We start from the raw sequence: 24,449 nt of genomic DNA on the forward strand, positions 1-24,449 counted from the left end.
AATGGTTCCTATGAAGGATACCGAGTTTAATTTGAAATAAATGAGCATAAAACACGGTATTTCTACCTTATGAGCCTATAGTAGATCACAGTAAATCTTTTAGCATTCACCATGTTTGCGCTTGCTGCTATTAAAGACACGGTTACAATCTAGTTATCAGTAATTAATATTTTAAAAAAAAATGCATTATTTAGTTAGTAGTTTAAGGTTTATCAGTCAAAATTGATGTTTGTTGTACATGTGTATGTATTGATTTTGAATAAGAGAGTCACTTGAGAAATGATTCCTGGGAATCTGTTTTTTATAATATTGATTGAAACGTGATAAAGTTATGACAGAGACAAAATATCAATGGATTGACGGACGTTAGGACGAACCAACATTTCTTGTTAATGTGTGTTTCCTTCTTTAAGAAAATCTTGTATTTTATGTAGTTTTGAATATAAAATATTTCCAAATAAACTCTGAATCCTGATTGACACCCTCCTCTTAAACACCCATACGCTAGCCCGGACGGACAACTTGATCGAGTACAACATGCGGTCTCAAACCGAGTATGAGCGCTTAAACGCTTTGAACTCCACACACATTGACAAGCCCAACTGCGTTCATACCCCGATAATAACATCAATCCCGCAATTCATTCCTTAATTTAACTGTTTTCTGTATCTAATTAACATACTTTATATATATATGTATAATGTGTATTCGGATAGAAACAAAAGACCCATGGACAAGTAAGGAGTATGGTAAGAACGTTTGTTTCATTGTTGCTACCGAAAGCGGAAGATTTACAAGTAAAAAGTTCCGTGCTCTTAATTATCCAGTGTGCAAAATATATATGTCAGTAATTGATTGACTAGTCGGATGAGCATATTGAATGGTATGTGGTAACTGCAATTACTTGTTATAGACTATATGAACACAATACTTTCTGATGCTTAATCTTTGATTGAAAACGCAGGTGTCATTTTATTAATGATTCGATGCCTTACAATGTTACTTTGCGTTTAGAATATTATGAGGCGGGTTATTTTCTCACCCACATACATGTGTTTTTCAGAGTATTACTTACATATACAGCTGATTAAACTCCAGGATTATTTTCATGTGGGATAAAGCTGTCAACTTTCGTGAGAACGCGCTGGAGCAAGGTAGCCGCTAAAATCGCAAAATGGATATGCGGGGCGTCATTCTGTTGCTTATTGGAACATTTCTTAGGCTGGGAGAAATAGTCAACGGCAGTGAAGTTGTTAACAGTGCATTCATTCATGTTGCAGGAGGAGATATTGCATACCTTGGTGGAGGGAAAATTACTAATCAAACCATCAGTCCTGAATTATGTAATTTTACTCTGAATTCGACCAGTCAGAAATACTTTGACAATCGAGTACAACAGATGCAACCGAAGTTTGTTCGATTCCATTTAGAAATAAGACGCAACATGTCGACAAGACTCAATATAACTTACAACGACACTCTTTTCAAACCGAGGTTATGGTTTTGGACTTACGATACCCCGACAGGGCATTATCCGTACTTGACTCTGAATATTGACCATGGAATTTTGAGCTTTGGTCTGTTGGATGCGAAAACATATGACGTGGATTTTATCCTACTTGAACCTTTGCTAACGGCCAACCAAACGTGTTCCATACATTTTGGACAGAACGAAAGCATGATCCATTTGACGAATGCTTTACGTAGTCTTGTCGCGAATGCGGCAGATTATGAAGAATACAAGTATGAAACCAATTACTTTTGTTACTTAGTTGAAAACAGGGAGATGAAACAATCATGGACGTATTTCGCAGCACTCTACTTTAACTTCCCAGCACCTCTCATCAATTTCGAGTGTTGTGTGGTTTCGTTCACCTACAGTAATAACAAGATAGTCGTCCACGGCTGTAACAAGCAATTCGCAAAGTGGGACCTTTGTGTTTACGGACCTTATATATTAGGTGTACTAATTTTGTTATATTTCCCAATCTTGTTGTTTGAAATTTGTGACGCCCTAGCCAAAGGAGATATCGTTGAATCGTTTGATTATGACATGATAGCGGAACTGGACGTCCCGCTATCTCCTGAACCATCCTGGGAATCAGACTGGATGTTTCTCGATGGAAAACCGCCCGTAACCTTTTTTGGTGTGATAAGTAACTGTTTCCGAGGAGTTAAGCATCAATACCCTGTGTGTGTTTCCAGACTTCGTAGATTTATTTCAGTGTTGCTGGTACCTTTTGTGATATATATCAAGATTTTGATGTACTCCGATGGAATTGGAAAAGACAAACTGAAAATCACAGTTTCTGATTTCGCCGAGCGTGGAACAGGGCTTGGTTTCTTAGCGATACTTGGAAATACCACAGAAAACCGAATTAAGTCATTTGTACCAGCCTTCGGCGGCCCAGTTGGAATGGCATTAATTTATTACATATTGGGTGTGGTTCTTCTTGTGTTTCCGCGAAATTTGATACAAATTGTGGAAAACGGAATGCCGACCCGTCGTGGTTGGTCTCCACTTTTTCTCGGCGTGGACGAAATTCTCCATATTGGAATGGTAAACCATGAAACTGTGCCGGGTTATAATAGGGCTGCGGCGATTTGTAAGGGTCGTTTCTACATGCTGTTTACCAACACATTTTGGAAAAGATTTATTTTTCTGATGAAAGAGCGATATAAGACATTATGGCATTTCTCCAAATGCATATTGGCATTGTGTCTTCCCCTGTTAACTCTTGGGTGCCTTTTAGAGACAATAGCTTGTTTAGTGTATTTCGCGATACCATTTGTAAGCTTCAGTATCATCGTGATTAAGGGCGCAACGGCATCTGTAATGACACAGATATCATACTACCACCGACTTAACGTTCTTCTGCGAAAACCATTGTTTTGGCCTCTTGTCAAATTCGTGATATTTGCCACATTCATCTTGTTTGCGTATTCAGTAAGCTTAATATTTCTTGAAAGTTTCGTCTTCTTTTCGAAAATCATAATCTACTGCCTCGTTGCCGTGGTGTTCATGCCCTCAGCTTCGTTTGGTTATTTGTTTTTCTTCATCGTACTTCTTTACTACGTCGTGCATCTCGTTAAAGGTTTTGGTGACACTTATTTGGAACTACTTTCCACTGGGGTCGAGCGTTCCTTGGACCTAGACACCCATGTCAATCACGTGAGCTACCAAGATGGTCATCTTGTCATCTCAAACGTCCGAGCGCCTAACATTCGGAGTATCCGAATTAATAATACGCTTATTGAAGTTATCAAGAACAGTTTAGAGAAAATCAAATCTTCCTATGAAGTTGCTAGACACACACGCCAAGTTAACAGCGTTCATGGAATTCCAAAGGAACTATTTGAGCATTTAGTTAGGAAACACAGACCGGTTCATATTCAGCTGTTGAAACTAATATTTCAACTAACCTTCATAATAATTCTTGTGGCCTTGACTCTGATTATCACGTCGAAATTTAAGTCCGGCTCTTCCTATGAGCAAGGACCGGAAGTGATGCATGTTCTATTTATGGTAACAGTTGGCGCATTACCGCGCGTGCTCGAGGTTCTGTTGACAGATGGAAGCGAAGTTGTAAAGAAACAGCTAGAGGAATCGAGGATTGAGCAGACGATCGTTCGGTACTGGAGAAACAAAACGGAAACAGACTTGAAGTTTACTTGATCATAGTATATCAAACAATGATGATAATATTACAATTAATCACATTTATGTTTATTCATTTAATATAACATGGTCGCACTATTATAGAATTATAACTTGTCACAAAAAGAATTATTAAAATATATAAATTATTTGACAAATATGTAACTCTCGACAGGATTTAGGACATTGTACTTGTTATTAAAATAACAGAACAGAACATATATTATTATCAGAACAGAACATATATTTACCAGACGACCAAAAAGACATGTGGTCAAATACCATATAGCTGACCGTAACTATTAATTCTTAGTCATTCTATGGACCATAGAAATCCCTATTACCATGCTAATTTTCGACTATCTGCGCATGCACAGATAGTCTTAAGACCGCAAACTTCTCATATCCAGTTTAACCCATTTTTGTGTCAATCAGCTAATGTTAGATACCTGGGAAAGTAAGCATTCACGTACAACAATTTATGGTTCCATCCTATTGCCGGATATGCATCCATTTACCGAACTATATTTCCTTAAACCACAGTGGTTTACTAAATAAAAGGCGACCACTTTAGTATTACTAACATGAAGAAGCACAAGCAAATTTCCCTTACATAATATTTCCATCATGTTTCTATGTTGATGACGAAGATTGTAAAATATCGCTAAAGCACTCGTACACGGACTGTGGGTGCCGTTAGTCACAATAGCGCTCATACTCGGGTCGTGGGTGCCGTTAGTCGCAATAGCGCTCATACTCGGGTCGTGGGTGCCGTTACTCGCTAAAGCGCTCATATTCGGGTCGTGTGTGCCGTTACTCGCTAAAGCGAACATAATCGGGTAAATGGTGCCGTAACTCGCTAATGCGCTTAAACTCGGGTTATGGGTGCCGTAACTCGCTTAAGCGCTCATACTCGGGTCGTTGGTGTCGTTACTCGCTAAAGCGCTCATACTCGGGTTATGGGTGCCGTAACTCGCTAAAGCGCTCATACTCGGGTTATGGGTGCCGTAAATCGCTAAAGCGCTCATACTCGGGTCGTGGGTGTCGTTACTCGCAATAGCGCTCATACTCGGGTCGTGGGTGCCGTAACTCGCTTAAGCGCTCATTTTCGAGTCGTGGGTGCCGTAGCTCGCTAATGCACTCGTACTAGGGTTATGGGTGCCATAGCTCTGTAAAGCACTCGTAATCGGGTCGTGGGTGCCGTAACTGGCTTAAGCGCTCATACTTTGGTCGTGGGTGCCGTAACGCGTAATAGGGTTATGGGTGTCGTTACTCGGTAAATCACTCGATCTAGGGTCGTGGGTGCCGTTACTCGCTTAAGCGCTCATACGCGGTCCGTGGGTGTCGTAACTCGTTTAAGCACTCGTTCTCGGGTCTTGGGTGCCGTAACTCGCTTAATCGATCATACTCGGATCGTGGGTGCCATAACTTGCTAAAGCAATATTTTATTATTTTTAATTCTTCAAGCTACGTAAAAATCGAAAAAAGGAGTGGGACCTATGTTTGTTTATTTGTGTTTTTAAAGATGTGTTCATTTGTACATAATTATGTCTCAATATGACGTACACCAGACATGGCCTCACATACATCAGACATGACCTCACATACACCAGGCATGACCTTACATACACCGGGAATGACCTAACATACACAAAAACACTGCCTCATATATAACAGATATGACCTAACAAACACCTGGCAAGGCTTCACATACACCAGACATGACCTAGCATACACCAGGCATGACCTCACATACACTAGGCATGGCCTCACATACACCAGACATGACCTCACATACACCAGGCATGACCTAACATACACCAGGCATGGCCTCACATACACCAGGCATGACCTCACATTCACCAGGCATGACCTAACATACACCAGACATCACCTTACATACACCAGGCATGACCTAACATACACCATGCATGACCTCACATACACCTAGCTTGACCTCACATACACCAGGCATGACCTCATATACACCAGGCATGACCTCACATACACCAGGCATGACCTCACATACACCAGGCATGACCTAACATACACCAGGCATAACCTCACATACACCAGGCATGACCTCACATACACCAGGTATGACCTCTCATACACCAGGCATGAACTCATATACACCAGGCATGACCTTATATACACCAGACATGACCTCACATACACCAGGCATGACCTCACATTCACCAGGCATGCCCTCACATACACCAGACATGACCTCACATACACCAGGCATGACCTCACATACACCAGGCATGACCTCACATATACCTGACATGACCTCACATACACCAGATATGACCTCATATACAACAGGTATGACCTCACATATACCTAACATGACCTCACAAACACCAGGAATGACCTTACATACACATAACATGGCCTGACATACAACAGGTATGACCTCATATACACATGGCATGGCCTCACATACACCAGGAATGACGTTACATACACCAGGCGCACCTAACTTGGCCTCACATACACCTAACATGGCCGCCACAAATACCATGCATGACCTCACATACACCTAACATGGCCGCACATATACCATGCATGAACTCACATACACCAGGCAAGGACTCACATACACCAGGCATGGACTCACATACACAAGGCATGGCCTCGCCTACACCAAACATGGACTCACATATACCAGACATGATCTCACATACACCAGACAAGGCCTCACATACAATAGGCATGACCTCACATGCACCAGGAATAAACTTACGTACATATAACATGGCCTCACATACACCTGGCATGGCCTCTCATACACCAGGAATGACCTCACATACACCAGGCATGACCTCCCATTCACCAGGCATGGCCTCCCATACACCAGGCATGACCTCGCATACACCAGGCATGACCTCACATACACCTGTCGTGGCCTCACATACACCAGGCATGGCCTCACATACACCCGGCATGGCCTCACATACACAAGGCATAGCCTTACATATACCATGCATGACCTCATATACCAGACATGGCCTCATATATACCAGACATGACCTCATTTACATCAGGCATGACCTCCCATACACCAGGCATGACCTCACATACACCAGGCATGGCCTCACATACACAAGGCATGACCTCCCATACACCAGGCATGACCTCAAATACACCAGGCATGACCTCCCATACACCTGGCATGACCTCACATACACCAGTCATGCCTTCCCATACACCAGGCACGACCCCCATACACCAGGCATGACCTCACAAGGCATGACCTCCCATACACCAGGCATGACCTCACATACACCTGGCATGGCCTCATATTCACCAGGCATGGCTTGATATACACCAGGCATGGCCTCACATACACCAGGCATAGCCTTACATACACCAGGCATGACCTTACATACATCAGGCATGACCTCATATACCAGGCATGGCCTCATATATACCAGGCATGACCTCATTTACATCAGGCATGACCTCCCATACACCAGGCATGACCTCACTTACACCAGGCATGGCCTCACATACACCAGGCATAGCCTTACATATGCCAGGAATGACCACACATACATCAGGCATGACCTCATATACCAGGCATGGCCTCATATATACCAGGCATGACCTTATTTACATCAGGCATGACCTCCCATACACCGGGTATGACCTCACATACACCAGGCATGACCTCACATACAACTGGCATGACCTCACATACACTAATCATGGCCTCCCATACACCAGGCATGACCCCGCCATACACCAGGCATGACCTCCCTTACACAAGGCATGACCTCACATACACCTGGCTTGGGCTCATATTCACCAGGCACGGCTTCACATACACCAGGCCTGGCCTCACATACACCAGGCAAAGCCTTACATATACTAGGCATGACCTCACATACTTCAGGCATGACCCTTATATACCAGGCATGGCCTCATATATACCAGGCATGACCTCATTTACATCAGACATGACCTCCCATACACCAGGCATGACCTCATATACACCAGGCATGACCTCACATACACCTGTCTTGGCCTCATATTCACCAAGCATGGCTTCACATACACCAGACATGGCCTCACATACACCAGGCAAAGCCTTACATACACAAGACACACGTTACATTGCTTAACATACACCAGGCAAGGCCTTACATACACCAGGCAACGCCTTACATACACCAGACACACATAACATAGCCTAACATACACCAGACAAGGCCTAACATACACCAGACACACCTAACATGGCCTAACATACACCAGGTAAGGCCTAACATACACCAGACACACCTAACATGGCTTAACATTCACCAGGCAAGGCCTAACATACACCAGGCATGGCCTCATACACACCTAACATGGCCTAACATACACCAGGCAAGGCCTTATATACATCAGGCATGGCCTAACACCCCCCTAACATGGCCTAGCATACACCATGCCTAACATACATCAGGCAAGGCCTAACATAAACCAGACACACATAACATGGCCTAACATACACCAGACAAGGCCTTACATACACCAGGCAAGGCCTAACATACACCAGGCATGGCCTCATACACACCTAACATGGCCTAACATACATCAGGCAAGGCCTAACATACACCAGACACACATAACATGGCCTAACATACACCAGACAAGGCCTTACATACACCAGGCAAGGCCTAACATACACCAGGCATGGCCTCATACACACTTAACATGGCCTAACATACACCAGGCAAGGCCTAACATACACCAGACACACCTTACATGGCCAAACATACACCAGACAAGGCCTAACCTACACCAGACAAGGCCTAACATACACCAGACACACCTAACATGGCCTAACATACACCAGGCAAGGCCTAACTTGCACCAGGCAAGGCCTAACATACACAAGACACACGTTACATTGCTTAACATACACCAGGCAAGGCCTTACATACACCAGGCAACGCCTTACACATAACATAGCCTAACATACACCAGACAAGGCCTAACATACACCAGACACACCTAACATGGCCTAACATACACCAGGCAAGGCCTAACATACACCAGACACACCTAACATGGCTTAACATACACCAGACACACCTAACATGGCTTAACATACACCAGACAAGGCCTAACATGGCTTAACATACACCAGACAAGGCCTAACATGGCATAACATACACCAGACACACCTAACATGGCTTAACATACACCAGACACACCTAACATGGCTTAACATACACCAGGCACACCTAACATGTCTTGACATACACCAGACACACCTAACAAGGCCTAACATACACCAGACACACCTAACATGGCTTCACATACACCAGACACACCTAACATGGCTTAACATACACCAGACAAGGCCTAACATGGCTTAACATACACCAGACACACGTAACATGGCTTAACATACACCAGACACACCTAACATGGCTTAACATACACCAGACACAACTAACATGGCTTAACATACACCAGACACACCTAACATGGCTTGACATACACCAGACACACCTAACAAGGCCTAACATACACCAGACACACCTAACATGGCTTCACATACACCAGACAAGGCCTAACATACACCAGGTAAGGCCTAACATACACCAGACACACCTAACATGGCCTAACATACACCAGACACACCAAACATGGCTTAACATACACCAGACACACCTAACATGGCTTAACATACACCAGGCAAGGCCTTACATACACCAGACACACCTTACATGGCCGAACATACACCAGGCAAGGCCTTACATACACCAGACAAGGCCTAGCATACACCAGGCAAGGCCTAACATACACCAGGCAAGGCCTTACATACACCAGGCAAGGCCTTACATACACCAGACAAGGCCTAACATACACCAGGCAAGGCCTTACATGGCCGAACATACACCAGACAAGGCCTAACATACACCAGACACACCTAACAAGGCCTAACATACACCAGACACACCTAACATGGCTTAACATACACCAGGCAAGGCCTAACATACACCAGACACACCTTACATGGCCTAACATACACCAGACAAGGCCTAACATACACCAGGCAAGGCCTTACATACACCAGACACACCTTACATGACCGGACATACACTAGACAAGGCCTAACATACACCAGACACACCTAACATGGCCTAACATACACCAGACAAGGCCTAACATACACCAGACAAGGCCTTACATACACCAGACACACCTAACATGGTCTAATATACACCAGGCAAGGCCTAACATGCACCAGACAAGGCCTAACATACACCAGACACACATAACATGGCCTTACATACACCAGGCAAGGCCTAACATACACCAGGCAAGGCCTAACATACACCAGACAAGGCCTAACATACACCAGACACACCTAACATGGCCTAACATACACCAGACAAGGCCTAACATACACCAGGCACACCTAACATGGCCTAACATACACCAGACAAGGCCTTACATACACCAGACACACCTAACATGGCCTAGCATACACCAGACAAGGCCTAACATACACCAGACACACCTAACATGGCCTAACATACACCAGACAAGGCCTTACATACACCAGACACACCTTACATGGCCGAACATACACCAGACAAGGCCTAACATACACCAGACAAGGCCTAACATACACCAGGCAAGGCCTTACATACACCAGGCAAGGCCTTACATACACCAGACAAGGCCTAGCATACACCAGGCAAGGCCTAACATACACCAGGCAAGGCCTTACATACACCAGGCAAGGCCTTACATACACCAGACAAGGCCTAACATACACCAGGCAAGGCCTTACATGGCCGAACATACACCAGACAAGGCCTAACATACACCAGACACACATAACATGGCCTAACATACACCATACAAGGCCTTACATACACCAGACACACCTAACATGGCCTAACATACACCAGGCAAGGCCTAACATACACCAGGCAAGGCCTAACATACACCAGACACACCTAACATGGCCTAACATACACCAGACAAGGCCTAACATACACCAGGCAAGGCCTCACATACACCAGACACACTTAACATGGCCTAACATACACCAGGCATGACCAAACATATACCAGGCATGGTCTGACATACACCAGGCATTGTCTCATATACACCTAACATGACCTAGCACACACCAGGCATGGCCTCACGTACATCTGAAATGGCAAAAATTACAAGAATCAAAATCAAAAGAACATTATTAAAGTTACATTTAGAATGGCCTTATTCAAACAAGAAGGCTTTAACAGAGGATCTTATCTCATTTATTGACTTATTATGCCTTATACCTTGTTGTCACTCATTACTCAATGAACTACCGCCACAGGCAAGGGACTTCTTACAGAACTCTTGACCTTTGGGTATGAAAAGCGGCAATCAACGACAAATGAAGATGTATCATTGAAACTAGTTGAAGCGACCACTCTTAGCCAAGTACTATCCGTTATGTAGGATCGAGCTGTTAAGAAGATACCTTCAAACATGACAGGCAGTAATAAAATCAGCTGTACTTGCCACAGATTACCAATTGAGATAAGTGAAAATTTCTTTACCAATGTGGGTTCTAAGATTGAAATGTAGAACAAATCTAATAAGTTTATCTAGGGTTACCTGGAGCTGGTTTCTCAATTCTTGAGAGAATAAAACCAAACAGCTGAAGCATAGTGGAAATGGTACTGAATAAGGGACATAAACAGCAACTTTTTTGCATGTTTTTGTATCTATAGATTGTTTTTAAAACTCGTCTATAGGCCGTCTAGATAACAGGCATAACCATATTATCAAAACATAATCTCTTGGTTGCATTGTTGCAACTAAGTATTTAACCGAATCTTTGGACTCGGTGAAATTATTTTATCAAATGGCATAGACTTCCCTGAGATGTATGCCTCTGTTTGGACCAAAATTACAGTCGAAACTCACTATGTCGAACTCTGTTATCTCGATGTTCTGGTTATGTCGAATATTTTTCGTTGTATTTTTGTTTGGTTTAGTTATATACGGTTATATTGAATGCTCGTTATTTCGAAGTATTTCTGTAGGTTCCAACTACTTCAAAAATCGACTTTTCTGTATTTATGTTCTGTTTTACCAAGGAGTATTGGTAGTTTCTTGCAGGGACGCCGCTCACTTACACATGCATGGCCTCACATTCATTTTGCATGGCCTCACATAAAACTGGTATAAAGGAACATACCATGCTTTATAAAACATTTGAATACCTAGAATATTCTCCAGGAACATTATGCAAGTTTAAAAATTACAAATCACTGCATGTTAAAGGTATTGTCTATTTTAATATATGCCTTTCTAAATCATTAAAAACGTCGACAAACCTTTTCACAATACGGCTGTCTGACGGAGCACTGTCAAAAACATAATTATGGATACGGGTTTGTCGAAGTGTTTAAGGAAACTAATCACCTAATCAAACTCCAATAAAAAGACGAAGGCGAGGCTCTTTAAGCGACATAGACTGCCCTTTGTTTTATTTAAAATGGTGTAATAATAGAAAAGTTATCTTTGATTTAAGTCTTAACTCATATTGCTTCAAATGTTGCCTTCCGACGTAGCATATATGACGTAATTTATCACGTGGTATACACGCACTGACTCCAGAGGTTGTGGTTTCGTTTCCCACCAGGGTTACATTCTCAATGCCTCTCAAAAAGCCTCAGTGCTTGTTTCTGTCCAGAAAATAGAATCGAGAGTGTTTTATATCAGCTTACACCTGCCTTTACAATCGAACAAAAATGAAAAAGTAAAAACCAACGTCTTGTCGGTAGAGGATTGTTCGCAAAAATCATTTTTGTTATGATAACCAGTGCCGTAGCTACACTGAGGAAGCTGCCTCGGTGTTTTTGGGGGGCAAATAACAATTTCTACAGCTCTAAAAATAACTCTTTTTGACTTTTTTCATATGCCTCAATGTACACAAACCATTGTTAAAAGATACTCCAGAACGCAGGAAATCGCTTCTTGCAAAAAAAAAAATCAGGGGGCGGGGGCATGTCCCAGGACCCCCATAGACCATTCTGCCTCGGTGTTTTTTTAAGTCTGGCTACGGCACTGATAACTGCATGATTATATGACGGAAATTATAAAAAAAACATTAAAAAATAGTACAATACTTGAACTTTCCTGAAATATACTTCACGAAAAGTATAAAATATTCGGTTTAACCAACTGCGGAAATAAATAAGAACACTGTTAAATTGCACATAAAACACAAAGATGAAATGTAATACAACCCGGAAGATATTTTGTATTCATTTATAATCTCAATTGTTTAGAACATCGTTCGGTCGCTATGATCATAAACCTGTATTTAGGAAGTGTTATTTTATCATATTTGACATATTTGATTAAGTTTAATGTACCTTATACTGTGAAGACTGAATTTCATATCAGAAGCGGAAGATATGGTAAAGTTCCGCATTCTAATCACCACAGTGTTGGCTAAATCTTGCCTGCTAAACATGTAAATTGATTCAAGCATGGAATAGGAGAATTAAACGGGTACGTTTATTTTCAAAATTTATTCATCTTTTATTGTAATTTTACTGAAGAATATGTTGTATATACAGATGAGCAGGTAGTCGTGTAGATTTGTTTTATGTCGACATGCTAGTTAAACACGACATGTCGCAATAATGATATCGTCTTACCTAGTTAATAAGAAAAGCAGTCGATAGTATTATTGCGACATCACTCGCAAGTCGACATGCCTACATGATCTTTACATCTTTACATACACGCTTTAATTATATTCTTTGATGTATTTTCATAGTTGAATGGTTGTTGTTGTTTTTGTTAAATGTGTTGGAGTAAGTTTTGGTTCGTAATAAGCTTAATTTTAAAACGCTTTACAGATGTCTGGTAGTACAATATTTACATACTTGTAAAATCTTTTTTACTATATTTTAATCAAATATTGTTCATGTTATCACTTTAGGTTGGCAAGATCAACAGCTGTTTGCATCCAATAAGAATTGGATCGGCTTTACCAACGGGAAAGGCAAAAATAATCAATTTTGGATCAAGATCAAAAGAGAAAGAACTGAGCAACTGGAACATGGAAAGACGGGGTGTGGTTTTGTTTGTGATACAAACAGCTCTTCTGCTGGGACAATTGGTTGAAGGCAATGAAGTGAAAACCAATGCATTTCTTGATGTTCAAGAAAAGGTTCTGCCGAACATTGGCATAGGGAAAAGAACTATCAGTACTGACATATGTAATTTCACTTTGAATCCGAAGAGTCTGAGATACTTTGACAGTCGATTGCAGCAGGTTGAACCGAATTTTGTTCGATTTCGGTTAGATTTCTTAAACAACATGACGTCAAGACTCAATATTACCTACGAAGATAAGCTATTCAAACCGAGGTTATGGTTTTGGACTTACGATACCCCAACAGGCCATTATCCGTACGTAACTCTAAACATTGATCACGGAATATTGAGTTTTGGTTTACTGGACGCGAAAACATATGACGTCGATTATGTTATACTCAATCCAACGCTTAAGGACGGACAAACGTGTTCCATACATGTTGGACAGAACGAAAGCATGATTCATTTGATGAGTGCTTTACGATATCTTGTCGTGAATGTGACAGATAATGAAGTATACAAGTATGAAACCAACTACTTTTGTAACCTAGTGGAAAACCAGACGATGAAGGATACTTGGACGTATTTTGCAGCACTCTACTTTAACTTCCCAGCACCTCTCATCAATTTCGAGTGTTGTGAGATATTATTCTATTACACAAGGGACACTTTTGTCAACCAAGGTTGCAACAAACAATTCGAAAAGTGGGACCTTGTTAATTATGGACCTTATATATTAGGCGTTCTTCTTTTATTATATTTCCCTATCTTGTTGTTTGAAATTTGTGACGCACTAGCCAAAGAAGAGCCTGTTGAATCGTTTGATTATGATATGATAGCGGAACTGGACGTCCCGCTATCTCCTGGACCGTCTTGGGAATCAGACTGGGTGTTTCTCGATGGAAAACCGCCTGTAACCTTTTTTGGTGTGATAACGAGCTGTTTCCGAGGAGTTAAGCATCACTACCCTGCGTGTGTTTCCAGACTTCGAAGATTCATTGCAGTATTGTTGATGCCGTTTGTTATCTATATCAAGATTTTGATGTACTCCGATGGAATTGGAACAGGCCATCTGAAGGTCACAGTTTCCGACTTCGCCGAGCGTGGAACTCCCATGGGTTACTTAGCCCTGCTTGGGAATACCAAAGAAAACAGAATGAAATCCTTTGTGCCCGCTTTTGGCGGTCCAGTCGGGATGGCATGTATTTATTACATTTTGGGCATGGTTCTTCTTGTGTTCCCGCGAAGTTTGAAACAAATTGTGGAAAATGGAATGCCAACCCGCAGCGGTTGGTCGCCTCTTTTTTTCGGCGTGGACGAAATTCTCCATATGGGAATGGTCAGCACAGAAACTGAGCCGGGATATAACAGGGCCGCAGCGATTTGTAAGGGTCGTTTCTACATGTTGTTCACCGGAAGATTTTGGAAAAGATTATCTCATCTTCAGAAAAGGCGATACCAGAAAATAAGGCGATTTTCCATGTGCATGTTCGCGTTGTGTCTTCCCGTGCTTACACTTGCTTGCCTCTTGGAGACAATAGCTTGTTTAGTGTATTTCGCGATACCATTTGTTAGCTTCAGTTTCATCATGATCAAAGGGGCATCGACATCAGTAATGGCACAACGGTTATACTACCACCGCCTAAACGCTCTTTTACGGAAACCCTTGTTATGGCCTATTGGTTCACTGATTGTGGTTGCCATATTTATCTCGTTCGCGTATTCAGTAAGCTTAATATTTCTCGAAAGTTTCGTCTTCATGTCGAAGATAATAATTTACTGCTTCGTTGCCGTAGTCATCATGCCCTCAGCTTCGTTTGGTTATTTGTTTTTCTTCGTCGTCCTTCTTTACTACATTGTGCATCTCGTAAAAGGCTTCGGTGATATATATTTGGAACTACTTTCCACTGGAATCGAGCGTTCCTTAGACCTAGACGCCCATGTTAATCACGTGAGTTACCAAGATGGCCATCTCATCATTTCAAACGTCCGAGCGCCTAACATTCGGAGCATCCGTGTCAACAACACGCATATTGATGTTCCACAGAACAGCTTAGAGAAGATCAAATCTTCATCTGACTTGGCTAGACACACACGCCAAAAGAACAGCGTTCATGGAATTCCAAAGGAACTATTTGAGTACTTAGTCAGAAGACACAAACCTGTTCACATTCAGCTTCTGAAGCTTATCTTCCAATTGACCTTCATAATAACTCTCGTGGCATTGACAGTGACTATCACGTCCAAATTTAATTCGAATTCTTCCGCAGAGGAAGGTCCGGAAGTGATGCATGTTCTATTTATGGTAACAGTTGGTGCATTACCGCGCGTGCTCGAGGTTTTGTTGACAGATGGAAGCGAGGTTGTGAAAAAACAATTGGAAGAATCAAGGATTGAGCAGACGATAGTTAGGTATTGGAGAAGTAAGACTGACGTGGAATTGGAGCTTACTGTTTCATAGACTTTTTAGCATACCTGATATATCATTAACTTCAGATTCAATATATATTTCTAGGTCACGCATGTAAATTATAAAACAACTAGGTCATACATACATACATACATACATACATACATACATACATACATACATACATACATACATACGTATAACAAACATAAATTTTGACTGATAAACCTTAAACTACTTACTAATAATGCATTTATGGAAAATAATAATTACTGATAACAGGATTGTAACCGTGTATTTAATAGCAGAAAGCGTAAAAATATTAAATGATTGGTGAATGCTTAAAGATTTACTATGGTTTACTATAGTTATAAGGTAGAAATACCGTGTTTAATGCTGATTTCTTTCAAATTCAACTCGGTATCCTTCATAAGAACCATTGTTTTCGATATTTATTCACCCTTTTGGGAATATTAAAACAATATTATTAGTTGTGGTAAATCTTATTTGGGAGTAATAGTGCATCATTAAGATAAGAGATGTATTTTGTTCAAACATATGTCATGTTGTTGCTGTTTTGTTGTTGTTTTTTTGTTAAATATAGACTTGAAGATAATGTTATAATAAATTTATGGTAACAAATACTGTTGCAAAATAGTTCTTAAAACCTTCCTTTTTTACTTTCTAGATTGATTGTGTGGCTTGTTGGAGATCTGTATGACATGAAGCATATGTTACATTTAAAAAATATTTTCTTCATTACAATATATGCCTATCCGTCAATCTCATTATATGTACATAACATTTTGTTTTTGCAGATCACTAGTGACTTATATACTAAAATGTTGAATCGGATACAGCTGTACTGAGATGTTAATGCAGTCTAAATGTATCATGTTTATATCATGTGTATTAGACAGTTTTATTTTATGAACAATTGTAATCTGATAGCTATTTTCTCTTTATATTTTCCTTGTTCGTTATATCTATTCAACTTTGTGAAAATACATAAGGTCGGTCTCGATTAAGTCCACAAACCACAACTGTGTATACTGCTTGTATGTTAACTATAACGCGGAAGCAACGTTTGAAAGTCGCCATACGATTTGCGCAGTGGAAGGTTCGATGCTAATAAAGGGCCAATGACAATTGAAGATTTTTCAAATTTTCCGGTTATTAATCTTACGTACATCGATTCTGACGAATGCACCAAAAAAAGTTTCATAGCGTATATTTCAGTTAGACTTTTTTCCACCAGGTTTTACTAAATAGTAAAACTCTTTTGACTTGGTTTTCGATTGATGGTGTATTTTATTGCTATAATAAGGGTTGTGGTACAGATTTCTACAGCAGTTCAAGAGGCTTTGTTCTCAAACTTAGAACACAGGATTGTCATCATGAAAGTTACTCATATTCGTAAGCTATGGCAAAGAGATGTACTTGTCCTTAAAGTTTAAGTGAAATCAATGTAATATTGACTATATGACGAGTTTATAAAAAAAAACACTTCCAAAGTTTAAGTCGGATTGATCTGAACTTCAGAAATGAATATACACATCTAGTACATCTAGAACTAGTGCCTAACATAACATATTTTAACTTTGTAGCTATACTAGCAATAACAACGTAAAAAATTAATTTAATGCAGTATATTAAAGTGATATATCATTCTAAAGGTTACGTCATTACAAACTCAAATATGCACATTTTTTCAAAATCCATCAATTTTTGACAGAATTATGGCCCTTTTAATTTTACATTTTTATCAATTTTTCTGCCAAAATAGGTCAAATTCAAAACTTCGGAATTTAAATGAAATAAATAATGTCAAACAACACATTTTGTTTATTTTCTATAAATTTAATACACATTCCTAAATATCAGAACCTAAACAAAGTTTTAAGCAAATTATTCTACTTTAAAAAAATGATGAAAAAACGTCCATTTTTAAGAAATTTTAAAATTCCTTTATATTTTGAAGAATGAGCTTGAAAAAGGTAAAAGACAAAGAACATTTACATTCTTCCATTCACTGCTTGACTGTTGCATTTTTACAATTAATAGTATTATAAATAGGAAGATTAAAGCTAAACAAAAAATTAGTTGCCATGGTAACCTTTCAATAAAAATACAAAAAATGCTTTAAACATCGCTTTTTGTTAAAAAGGAGAATTATGTACATCTTGCCATGATTTGCCTGACAGTTGTAATAAAGGTGAACTTCAACCCATCTAGCAATTCTGAATATTTCAATATAAGTATGAGATTGTCAGCAATTTTCAAGGTTAAATTATAAATATAATTGTATACAAAGTATGCCCAAATGATTAACAAATAACAGAAATATTTCATTGACTGAAGCGGACATGCTAAAAAGTATCACATTGAAAATACAAAGGTTTTTAGACAACAATTACAGTTTCTTAAGAAAACTAGACTCTATAGTTACCATGGCGACTGTTTAAAGTGACACTCTTATTCAGTATCAATGCATACACATGTATAACAAACATATACTTTGACTGTTAACCCTTTAACAACTTACTTAATAATTCATTTTTGGAAAATATTAAGTATTGATAAAAATAAAGTAACCGTGTATTTAAGCTGAAAAAGCAAAGATATTAAATGATTGGTGAATGCATAAAGATTTACTGTGATCTACTATGATCTCAAATGGTAGAAATACTGTCTTTTATGCACATTTCCTTCAAGTAGAAGTAGGCATCCTTCATTAGAACCATTGTTTTCAACATTTATTCATCCTTTTTGGAATAATAAAACAAAAGTATTAATTGTGGTAAATCTTATGTGGGAGTAAGAGTGCATCTTTAAAAGAACCGACTTTTTTTTAAATTGACATGGAAACTATGAACACGAATAATACCAGATAATGTTTAGAAACAAACATAAGGACAATATTTCTGTTTCAAACCAAATTTAAAATACTTTAATTATTGGAATCAAAATGTGCATAGATTTGGAATCATAATGTCCATGCATGTATTTGTAACCATTCTTGACAAGTTTTAAACATAAAAAGAAAACATTTTATATGGAAACATTTTCACTCTATAATCACTCAAAAAATGAAGGAACTGTTCATGCTGTACAGGGGAAGTGCAGATACTTCTTATTGCAAGAAAATTAATCCTCTTTGTACTACACTGTAATCTTGGATATTGCAGGAATTGAGAGAGAATCTGTGAGACACTTCATGGTATGACTGTTGCATGATAGAACCACTGTCAAATACTGAAAAATACTGTCAAATTACACCAAGCTGTTTTTTTCTCAGAAATCATCATGAGCCTGAAAATATAACAAAGGAATGTGTTGATTTCAATTAATACACATGTTCACAAAAGAAAGTACATGCATTCAGTTTATATGGCAACATACATATACAAATGTATACATACAGTGTAAAAAGGTTTAATCACATTTAATTAAGAGAATACATTATATTACCAGATATTGTCTTAATATTGTCTTAATAAAGTTGACATACATACAGAGAGAAATAAGGATTTTCTAATTTAAAACTTCATACTTTTCAACATTTTTGTCCACTTTTTGTACATAACAAATTACCTTTTCTCTATAATAATTTATTTTTCGTTTCAAAATTATTCCTCAAAAAAGTCAACATTATATTTTTAATAGAGCAAATAAATACAATTTGACAAAAAAGTACATACAATTAGGTTACTGAATCTGCATCAGTCAGGTGAGAGTGAAACTGAAAGTAAACAGAAACAAAGATAATTATGTATTATTCAGAGAGGGACAACTATGTATATATATATATATATATATATATATATATATATATATATATATATATATATATATATATATATATATGTAATGAGGTTTGATGTCTATACACAGTTTGGTATTTACCAGAATCAATTTAAGAATTAATTCAACTTTACAGCTCAAAAAAATGTCAAAAGCATTTATTTTACAAATAATAAAATATGTCATCATACAAAATGTCAAAGTTTATAAAGAGTTCTCAATAACTTCAGGTATGATTTCAAAGAAAATTAAGCAAATGGCATGTTTATGAGATATTCTCTGGTAAATATGCATCATAGTTCTAAGTTACCTCAGTTCTGCAATCCTTCCCATCATTCTGACTGGCTGAATTTGAGTGGTATGAATGTATTCTATGGCTTTATTTCTCACTGAAAGGAAGAAAAGATTGAATAAAAAAGGGAAAAAAGACTAATAAATGACAAAACTGACCACCAATGAATTGGCAGACATACTAATGTGTAAAAATACTCAAAATATTTAGTCAAAAAGGAAGAACAGCCATTTATGGAATTTGAAGTTTAAAATAATTTCAAATGAATAATCAAAACATTGAGTTGAAAATTAATGACAGCAATTGAAATCCTATCATAACAGGAATTCCAATAAATCTGAAGACAAATAATGTTTGAAAAGTTGAATAATTTTTACAGAGAGTGATTTTATAATCCAAGTAACTATACAGAACATAAAAATGTTTCCTAAAATTTACACATTAAAACATTGATATGTTGAAATTTGAAACTTTCCAATTATTCTTTAAGTATTAGTTACTTGGTGATAATGTATGATCTATAAACAATTAAAATTGGTAGGCATCCAATTAACTGTTTAGAAGATTAAAAAAATGCTTACTTTCTTAGTTTCAATTGTGAAATGCCTATATAAGCCAGCCTGCATTTTTCTTATTAACCAATAAAACACTAAATGGAAACTTGGCGTTGTAATTTGATTAATTGGGTTTTGGTTGTCGAGCTCTTTTAAGTTATTTAATATGAATTTGTCGGTCAATGCCCGTTGCAGAAACATGCGCATAAACAATAACAAACTTCAGCTTGACAGATTCTTAATTAATAATATAGAATGGCTTAATAAAGAATAACTGCCTATTCTCCAATAGTTTATGGATTATGTGCATTTTGTTTAAAGTGACACTCTTATTCAAAATCAATACATACACATATAAAACAAACATTCAATAGCTGAAAACGCAAAAATATTAAATGATTAGTGAATGCTAAAAGATTAACTGCAATCTACTATGGTCTCATAAGGTAGCAATACGTGTTTTCTGCACATTTCTTTCAGATTAAACTTGGTATCCTCCATAAGATCTATTGTTTTCGATATTTGTTCAATATTTTTGGTGTATTAAAACAATTGTATTAAATGTGTTAAATCTTATTTTTTTGAGTAATAGTGTATCTTTAATGTGAATATTCAGCTGTATGTTGAGTGACTAACTTCGAAAGGTTAAGAGAGATTGTTCTGAAATATGCAATAAAATTATCACCATGAGGTGTTCTAGTGCATAACATGACATATTTTTCATAGTTGATACAATATCAAGACATTTATAATAGTTTTTAGATTCCTTTTATGAATCACTGCGTGTTTTTTTAGTACTTTTACCACTTCATATTTGAAAAAAAGCTTTTTCATTCAAAATTGTCATTACTTTTTATACGGAAATTGTTCTTTAAAAAATATAGCAGCAATTATGACACACTTCAACACATTAAGATCAACAGTAGAAAACAACTTTGTGAAACTCGTCTGTAAAAATAATTAAGGAAGTTGCATGTTAAAAACGGCAATTATGACAATTGTATCATCAAAGTATTTGTTCAAGCTGCTCAGCTTTCAAATATGGGCCAAAGGGCATAAGATGAGAAGTTTATTACGTACTTCACAATGGCATAAGGCATAACAATGATTGTTTGTTTCCAGTAACCCGACCGATCATATCTTCTGTTAGTCTATTACGTACTTCATAAAATAGGTTTGGAAAATTACAGGTGCGGCAGTATCTTTCAGGGATGGCAAACATTATATGTGTTTTTTTTATTATAATATATTCATAATAAGAAGGTCTTCAACAATATTTTCATCCCTTGCCTAATTTTCCTGATTTTCAAGGAAATAAAGCGACGTTAATTGGATAAACCTGGGCTGGCATTCAATATTGGTCTTGCTCGGATCTAAGAACGATGTAGCTAATCGGATTACTTGTTATTATTAAACTGTCCAATAATGTGAATTAAGTCAATAATGTATGAACATAATATTATCTTGTATATTGAATACCAAGCCAGTACTAGCCATGAAGAGTTTGAATGCATAAACGCTATGGCACATTTTGTATTTCACTTAACCTGACTGATAATTGCTTGTTTCGAAGATCGCAACTAATTAGCGCTAACTTCTTGGTTATAATTATGTCTTTTAGAAAGAAAACAAAATCCGAAAAAAAATCGTATGGTCACTTAATTAATGTTTCCATATTTTAAGCAAAACAATGATTTAAAATGTTTTTAATGGTTTTAAATATCTTGAAAGCACTTATCTTAGCACTTACCAAGGGATTGCCTTCGGAAGTTTTTCAGCTAAGACATAACGCATTACATGATAACACACTTGAAATAACGATTATGTTCATTTGTTTTATAATGTTGACAATCCAAACAATAACGGTTTCTTAAGGTTTTGTGTGCACGTGGTCTTTTGTAGAGAAAAATGGCGCAAACAATTTTTTGGAGTATGCATTAAATACATTCTAGTTTAGGCATAACGTTGACCATACATATTTTCTGACATTAAGGAGAGAATTTGTTTATTTCTTAAGACTGGATTATATAGGGATGATTATATTTGAATCTATTAGTTTATATTTTGATAAGCATACAGCATATGAGGATATTTTGGCGCTATCTTAACTGGGGAAAGTGAGCCCACGTAGATACTAATTAACAAACACATTTATAAAGACTAATATTTTGTATCTGTACTTAAATCCTATTTAGATTATCTGCGTATGCGCGCAGGTAGTCTTAAGACCACAAACTCCAAAGAACTACTTCTATTCATGTCGTTTTAACCCATTTTTTTGTCTCAATGCGCTCTATGTTTAGCAGAATGACGTCGACACCATAAAAATAGATTGGTTGTGTTGCAGTCCGAGTATGAGTTTTTGCTTGTTCGGCTCTTTCCGCGCTGTAATTATGTATCCCGGCGTTTTATTATTAGCCGAATATAACTATTTTAGATCGTTATATTTATCAGATTAATGAGGGTCAAGGTAATGTAGGCTCTGGTAGGAAGATAACATACAGTATTGATATTCACTCTGAGTTCATGCCCATGATGTTTCAGAAATGATTACCGACCGCAAGTGTTCCATCGCCTGCAGGATTTGTTATTATAACCTGACGTGACCCTGAAGCACGCTTATTTGTAATAGGTTTTTTTATTTGTCTTTTATGAGATAAGAAACAGAAATGATTGTCTAAGTGTTAATATAGTTGTATCTCAGGTTTCGCATTGCTAATGCTTCAAATACTATACATTGCAATTTACCTGCTACACAATAACAAGATACTATTTATTCTATGATTTTAGGCGTTTATATTTCTAATGAGAAGTTTTCATTTTTTGCATAAAAGCTTCGTTCCGGTGTATTGTTGGCATAGTTTTAGATATTAGGCTTTCAATTTATATAAGCACACATGCCCTGATACGACAGTGAGTCATGCATACGTTTATTGAAGCAAAGTAGCTCGGATTAAACCTGTTTATCATCCAAAGAGTACGAAGCATTCATAACAGCACTAGTACTATTTCTACACAGGTACTTACATAAAACATTAATAACATTAAATTTATCAATAAACTTTAAAAAGCACAATCATATTCTCATTCATAAAACAGACAAGTTCGATAATCTAAAAATAGTTTTAACCACATTAACTGACCACATGTGTGTCCTCACCGCGGGAAAACGACCATCTGATAAGCTCTGCATTTTAAAAGGTATTATTGCTAAAGTTGCTCGTAAAAATAGAATCATTTTCCTTAAAGAATTAAAACGTGTAAGTTCATAAAACTTGTCTAACGTATGCTATCTAATCAAAGCACCGAAAACCTTTATAGACGCGATTGAAAAGAGCATTTACTTAAATCACGTGATAAGCTGTGCATTTTGAATGGAATTATTGCTGAAGTTGTTTGTAAAAAAATGATTTTCCCTAAACAAAACGTGTATGTTGATAAAAGGAAATGGTATATATATATATGATGTATTGTATTTTCCTATCGTTATGATATCTAATCAAAGCAACGAAAAACCGTTAGAAACGACTGAAATGGCGCATGCATTGTAACACTAAATATATGGGGATGGGGGATTACGACGATTGAAGTAACATTTACAAAAAC

The 24,449-nt window shown here is 37.9% G+C and overlaps 2 protein-coding genes and 1 long non-coding RNA gene across 4 annotated transcripts; 2 read left to right on the forward strand and 1 right to left on the reverse strand.

Moving 5' to 3' along the window:
* The first annotated feature begins 823 nt into the window (after positions 1 to 823).
* On the forward strand, positions 824 to 3,834 carry LOC128243894 (uncharacterized). The gene is made up of 2 exons (XM_052961893.1): positions 824 to 883; positions 1,064 to 3,834. The coding sequence occupies exon 2, from the start codon at positions 1,175 to 1,177 to the stop codon at positions 3,674 to 3,676; it is 2,502 nt and encodes an 833-aa protein (XP_052817853.1). The 5' UTR covers positions 824 to 883; positions 1,064 to 1,174; the 3' UTR covers positions 3,677 to 3,834.
* A 9,131-nt stretch (positions 3,835 to 12,965) lies between these two features.
* On the forward strand, positions 12,966 to 17,158 carry LOC128244737 (uncharacterized). 2 transcript variants are annotated; one of them, XM_052962787.1, is made up of 2 exons: positions 12,966 to 13,189; positions 13,626 to 17,158. In XM_052962787.1, the coding sequence occupies exon 2, from the start codon at positions 13,746 to 13,748 to the stop codon at positions 16,242 to 16,244; it is 2,499 nt and encodes an 832-aa protein (XP_052818747.1). In that variant the 5' UTR covers positions 12,966 to 13,189; positions 13,626 to 13,745; the 3' UTR covers positions 16,245 to 17,158. The 2 variants fall into 2 exon arrangements, with proteins under 2 accessions (XP_052818747.1, XP_052818746.1); XM_052962786.1 differs by lacking the exon at positions 12,966 to 13,189 and adding an exon at positions 13,384 to 13,497.
* A 2,638-nt stretch (positions 17,159 to 19,796) lies between these two features.
* On the reverse strand, positions 19,797 to 21,105 carry LOC128242407 (uncharacterized). Its single transcript, XR_008262608.1, has 3 exons — positions 20,871 to 21,105; positions 20,308 to 20,386; positions 19,797 to 19,935 (listed from the first exon to the last, which is right to left on the reverse strand). It is a non-coding gene; the product is annotated as an uncharacterized LOC128242407 (long non-coding RNA).
* Positions 21,106 to 24,449: the final 3,344 nt, after the last annotated feature.

Source organism: Mya arenaria, chromosome 8 (genome assembly GCF_026914265.1).
Source record: "Mya arenaria isolate MELC-2E11 chromosome 8, ASM2691426v1".
Taxonomy (NCBI): domain Eukaryota; kingdom Metazoa; phylum Mollusca; class Bivalvia; order Myida; family Myidae; genus Mya; species Mya arenaria.

Excerpts from the sequence above, each read along its gene's own strand:
- LOC128243894 (XM_052961893.1), top strand. The coding sequence starts at position 1,175 with ATGGATATGCGGGGCGTCATTCTGTTGCTTATTGGAACATTTCTTAGG.
- LOC128244737 (XM_052962786.1), top strand. The coding sequence starts at position 13,465 with ATGGTTGTTGTTGTTTTTGTTAAATGTGTTGGA. Across the intron at positions 13,498-13,625 it reads TTTTTGTTAAATGTGTTGGA|GTTGGCAAGATCAACAGCTG; the intron begins GTAAGTTTTGGT and ends TTATCACTTTAG.